The sequence below is a fragment of the Octodon degus genome, unplaced genomic scaffold, assembly GCF_000260255.1.
Source record: "Octodon degus isolate 3935 unplaced genomic scaffold, OctDeg1.0 scaffold00050, whole genome shotgun sequence".
NCBI classification, from domain to species: domain Eukaryota; kingdom Metazoa; phylum Chordata; class Mammalia; order Rodentia; family Octodontidae; genus Octodon; species Octodon degus.
Window position 1 is genome coordinate 13715361 of NW_004524626.1, and position 6391 is coordinate 13721751.

The 6391-nt window shown below is 34.8% G+C and overlaps 2 protein-coding genes across 2 annotated transcripts in view; both read right to left on the reverse strand.

Moving 5' to 3' along the window:
• LOC101563650 (zinc finger protein 699) overlaps window positions 1–6391 on the reverse strand; it is a 959136-nt gene that overhangs the window by 870094 nt on the left and 82651 nt on the right. The window lies entirely within an intron of this gene.
• Window positions 3475–4422, reverse strand: LOC101573198 (olfactory receptor 7G2-like). Its single transcript, XM_004633035.2, has one exon. The coding sequence runs from the start codon at window positions 4408–4410 to the stop codon at window positions 3475–3477; it is 936 nt and encodes a 311-aa protein (XP_004633092.1). The 5' UTR covers window positions 4411–4422.

The following is a 6391-nucleotide window of genomic DNA, read 5'->3' on the forward strand; positions in this document are numbered from 1 at the left end:
TATATGCAGTGTATTATTTGTTGAAACTGTACTTTCGATTTGATTTGAAACTGTCTCATTGCTATATGTTTATCAATAAAACTTTGAAAAGAAAAAAAAAAAAGAAAGGAAGGACACAAGATTTCTGCGGCGATCATGTCAGACAAGGTATTTTTCTCCACCAACAAGAGAGTTTGTATAAAATGTGCTGCTATAAAAAAAAATAAATAAAATAAAGTTGCAAAAAAATAAATAAAAATAAATAAAAAAATAAAAAAAGAACTAAAATACACTAGTGCCCTAAAATTTAAAGGCCCAATCCAGAAATGTACATCCAAGATGAACACACACTTCTCAAAGGATGAAACTATAGAAGCGAATAAATATATGAAAAAATGCTCCACATCACTAGCCATCTGTGAAATGCAAATTAAAGCAACACTGAGATCCTATCTCACCACAGAAAGAATGGATATCTTACAGAAATCACCCAAGAACAAATGTTGCAGGGGCTGTCGGGAAGAAGGAACCCTTTCCCATTGCTGCTAGGTATGTAGACTGGTGCAACCACTATGGAAATCAGTGTGGGGACTCCTTAGAAACTAGGACTGGAATTCCCATTCAAACCAGTTATTCCCCTACTGGGAATTTTCCCAGAGGAAATGAAAATATATCATAGTAATATATTTGCACCTATGTTTATAGCAGCACAATTTGTGATAGCCAAATCTTGGAAACAACCAAGATGCATATCACCTGAGGAATGGATGGAAGAGATGTTATTTTTATGCAATGGAGTATTACTCAGCTATAAAGAATGATAAATTCAAAGCCTTCATATTTAAGTGGATGCCACTTGAAGATATACTCATAAGTGAAATAAAACAGATCCATACGTGTAAATATCATATATTTTCCCTAGTAGAAGAACTCAAAAGAAGAAATAAAAATAGAAAGGTATAACAGAAATAAAATGAAAGAGACCTAATTTCTTAATTCAGAATGGATATTCCATGTTCAATAAAGAATAAATTTAAGAGTTTAACATTGTGTATGTCCACGCAATGTGTATTTCTAGTGTCATGCTTGGAATGCCTGTCATTCTGGTCTTTTAAATACACACTGCTTGTCATGTCATACCAATTACTTCCATACTCTTTCTCTCTCAAGTAAATACTTTTTTTAAAAAGGGGATAATAAATATAAAGAAGAGAGAAGGCAAAATAATGTCTTGCTACATAGTACTGTCCTGCTACAATGCTGTATATGGTTAGATTTCTAAATTTTGTGCCTTCACTTAGAATTGCTGAAATTTTCAGAAAAGAAACTGTGTAAGCAATTTCACAAGTAATTGTTTTCTTGGTAGGTATAGTTGTGACATTATCACTGTCATCCTGTAGATGTCATAAAATTGAATTCAGGAGTAGAGACTTGAGTATTGATTGACAAGGCCAGATGAATCCAGCAGAGGAGTAATTGGAATAAAATATGCTTCATTTGACCTCAGGAAAATATGGAAGGAGGAGACGAGGTAGTGTAGTCATTTCTAAGAAGATATTTTTCAGTAAATGAACAAACAACAACCAGATAATTCTCGAGATCACTTTTTATTTAAGAGAAGTTCATGTATGCTTGGAGACTGTATTAGCCTTTGTCATTGATCTTATGCCACTAATAGAGGGAAATTATGAGTTGTGTGTGCCAGATCAGAACTGGATTTTAACAAATTTCATATTTCTGTGTGTCATGATTGAATAAAACTTTGTGTTTGTAGCCAACATTTTTACCCTCATGGATAAAATCAACTTACTTATAGAAAAAGACATAAAAGAAGATATTTGGTCATTTTACTTCCCAATAATAGAAAAGAAGCTCTCTAAATTTCATCAATACCAAAAGAGTACATGTTTTTACTGTCATTTAAGGCATGAAATTTAGAGCACTGAAAACATGAATAAGTGTAAAACTCAAAACCAAGATGGAATATTGGATTGCTGTGAAGAAAATAACAATCAAACATTGAGAATGTTTCTCAGTAGAAGAGCACTTGCTGAAGAAAATAACAAACACTGAGAATGTTTCTCAGTAGAAGAGCACTTGCATAATATAACCAAGGCCCAGTGTTTAGCACCAAAAGAATCATTATTATTATCATTATTATTAATTTCAGTACAAGATACATTGACTCATTATCATTGGACTTCATTAAGATCCAAGAAACAATACCATAAATTGTACAGGCATACCTAAGGGAGAACAAACAACTAAGATTTTCTCTTTTCTTTTCTTGAGATAAAGACTCACTAAGTTGCCCAGGCTGACCTCTAACCTCTGATTTTTCCTGTCTCAATCTGCGGAGGAGCTAGGATTGTAAACATGTGCTACTGAATTTAGCTAATCTATTATACTTCTTTTAAATAAGTGTTTTTTGATGAGTAGGTATAACACTGACACTCAAACACTAGTTGCATTTATCTGATTTATCTTTATAAGAACATATGAAATGGTATGCTGGTAACATCTAAATTATCTTGGATGAACTATTTTTCTGGAAATATCACCTATTCACATAAGAACCATTCAACTTCTTAATGTGGAAAGGTATAAATTCAAATGACAAGAGTTAGAATGTGAAACTTTCACTTTAATTCCAATCATTCAACTCATGGTAGAGCTGTCTTGCACAGGACACCTCCTTCTGCTGCAATCAACTAGATTCTCTGAGGATAGCAAATCCTAGGAAAGGATTTCTCATGTAGGACTGAATGAAACCCTAACCCCCCAACCTATGAATTCCTTACTTCTGATGTGCTTGTGATGCATGATAATTCTCTTCATAAGTCAATTTAATAAAATTATGGTTTCTTTTATTTAAGACTTCACACCATATTTTTCTTATAAAGTTTTATTATACCAAAACTGTCTCAGCGAACTGAGCTATTATAAATACATAAATTTCATAAGTAATGAAACTAGCTAATATAACATAATAAATATGCTATTTTGAAGAAATAACTCATTAATTACACAACTGAGTATAGAGGTATAGAAGGTCAGTTCCTTTACTACACAGTGAGTCGTATGTGGCATGCAACTTCCTGCTTCTAAATATAAGAATAGACTGAATCAAGCTTCAAGGTACTAACAGGACCTTGCTTGTAACTTTCCCTGCAGTATCTAGCTACTACAGATTTCTTTCCTCTGAGACAGAACCATAAAATTTCTTTAAAACAGATCACTCCTTCCCATCTAAGGTGCTCCTTCAATGGAGGCAAAGCAGTAAAATGGAATCTAGATTGAAATCCTTACTTAAAACATTACAGAGCTGGGCAAAAATAAAAGTCAGGATTTATATGCAGCTGAAGACATATTTATCAAACATGTGATCCACAATTTTGGAAGAATTTATGATATAAATGTGTGGCATTCTAATTCATCAGTATTTCTTTCATACTAATGTATACTACAAACTCAAACACAAAACTAAGGACACAGTCAGCGAAAAGATATCTTACTAAAGAGACGCATCAAACCTCCTTGTATTTCCCTATTTCTCAAACTGTAGATAAAAGGATTAAGCATTTGGGGGATCACAATATACATCATTGAAGCCACTATGTTCTTAACTGAAGAGTCACTAATAGCAGAACTCATGTATACTCCAAAAATTGTCCCATAGAACAAGGACACAACTGAAAGGTGAGACCCACAGGTGGAAAATGCTTTGCACCTTCCACCTCCTGATGGAATCTTTAAAATGGAGGAGACAATTTGAGCATAAGAGAAAATAATCCCAAAGACAGGAACAGCAGCAAATAGACTAGCTACTACATATATCAAAAGGTTATTGACAAAAGCATCGGAACAGGAGAGCTTGATGACCTGAACGAGTTCACAGAAGAAGTGGGGGATTTCCAGGTGTGTGCAGAAGGATAGCCGCAGCACCATAAGAGTGTGGATCAGGGCATTCACAGTGGTAATGAACACGGAGAGTACAACCAGCAGGACACACAGGTCTTGGTTTAAGATGACTGTGTACATCAGTGGGTGACAAATGGCCACATAGCGGTCATAGGCCATAACTGCAAGGAGACAATTTTCTAAAGCACCAAAATTCAAGACAAAGCAGATCTGAGACAGGCAGCCTGTGTAAGTGATGCTATGGTCCTGTGTTTGGATGTTCACCAGCATCTTTGGGATCGTGGTAGTGCTGATACAGATGTCAGTGAGGGACAAGTTAGAGAGGAAGAAGTACATGGGGGTGTGGAGGTGGGCATCAGAGCTGACAGCCAGGATGATGAGCAGGTTTCCTAGGATGGTGACCAGGTACATGGCTAGGAACAGGCTGAAGATAAGAGGCTGTAGTTCTCGATCATCTGTCAGTCCCAGGAGAAAGAATTCTAAAACATCTGTTTGATTTTGTGATTCCATAATGCTTGTGAATCTTAATAGAATGCACAGGATGAAAAAATATCAAATAAATGATTGATACAAAAGAGAAAAGAACAACACCTCAGATTTAGTAAGATATGAAAATTTTAATAACACTGGGGAATGACTTGTGGTAAATTCTGGAATATGGGCAAGCAACATGTGTGTCATCAAGCACTCCAGATCCTGGTATCTCTAATTTTTGAAAAGCAGTGGTTTAAATTTGTTCCAATTTATATTGTGAACCACAGTAGCATTTCGGATCTTTGCTCACTGTCTTCTTCCATTTCTGTTGTCTACATCACCTCTAAATTCTTTCCATACTATAGAATAACTCATTTAATCTCTGAACCAAGGGCTGAGAGACTAACAAAGGATAATTCATGGATATTCATTTAGAATGCACTAATGCTTTCAAATATAGTAAGGCCCAGACTTATGGAATGAATTATCTTTAAAACATTTATAAGCTGTGTTTGTTTGTATCTGACAGTGAGATCAGTCTTATAAAGTTTACTTGTACTTACTGTACAAAGAATGGTAAGGATGAAATTATCGATTCTGTCTTCTACAGAAATGGTTTTGAACTTTGGCCTTCCCCAGAATCATCTAAAGTCCTTGTCAAACTATGGACAACATTAGTCCCATAAACCCATATCATGGCCACAAAGTCCATATTGCTTGCCAAAGACTAAGTCAGAGTGAAGACTGTTTGAATCCCCAGTTGACTCTTCTTCTTTTTTTTTAATAACTTCATTGAGAAACAAATAGCAATGAAACAGTTTCAAAACTGATCAGTAGAACAGTTTCAATAATAAATACATTGCACATTGTTGTCTCAGTGATTATTCATTGCACAAGATACAGACATGGCATCCTGTCCACAAATGCTATTAGAATAAATCTTCTTATTCATTGAATTAAGAGAATGTAGCTGTATATCTAGCCTATTTTGAATATATAGATACAAAATGGTCATTCATTTGTATCACCTTTTTGTTTAGTTTTGTCAGAGAAGTGTATTTCATTGTCATTTAAATATTATAGGTGTGTGAATTCAGCAAAATATTCCAATATAATCCAGTAGCCCATAATAGTAGTGGGTCATCCGCAGGACTGGCAGTGTCTCTTCACTACTTTCTGATAATGCCTCTGGAGAGTACACAGGTAGCATTCTTCATGATCCTGAAGGGCTCACTATCCCTTTGTAGCATTTAAAGTTTCTCTTTGAACGTAGCCTCAAACTTTTTCTTAATTTTAAATATGATTTCTTCTCTATATGTCAATAAAATGCAGGAGGTGAAAGCAATCCACTCACTTGGGTAAGAGCAAGGGTTAGAACATGTTGTCTATAAATATGAGGCTGTCCCTTACAGATGGAAACAAACTGGTTTAGTAATCATATTTTTAAAAAAATAGGGTAATAATGTTAAAATTCTCTGTTTCATCATAGGGGAACTTTTTTCATTGACTATCATTAAATGTGGAGAAAACTACCCAATAACTAAGAAATCAGAAAAAAATAAAGACCATCTTTTGTTCTTCAAACGACAGGCTCACAAGATAAAAATGCGTTGTCAGGCTTCCTAACAGGAGACCAGTGGTCTGTCTTTTCAAGAGAATAGAGGAACAGCTCTGACAGTGATGATCCTTTAATTCCATTATAGACTCACACGTTCTGAAATTAAACTGAGACTCACTAATAAAATTATATATCATAACAGTCTTTAGTTGGATCAGAGGCTTCTGTGCCCTCATTTCTAAATGCAAACTGCCACATAGATGTGTCATTTAGCTGTGGTGGGAAAAAAATTTTCTTTTTTTTAATAAATTATTTTTTCTATAATTTTATTGAGAAACTAATAGCAATGAGACAGTTTTAAAACCGATTAGTGACATGCCATTTACTGCTAAGATGTCTCTAGGGTAGATGGATGTTCAAGAAGAAGGCGGTGGTGAAGGAAAGCAAGAGACAGGAAAA

Bases quoted from the DNA above. Each gene is read 5' to 3' on its own strand.
- LOC101573198 (XM_004633035.2), bottom strand. From the start codon at position 4,410: ATGGAATCACAAAATCAAACAGATGTTTTAGAATTCTTTCTCCTGGGA.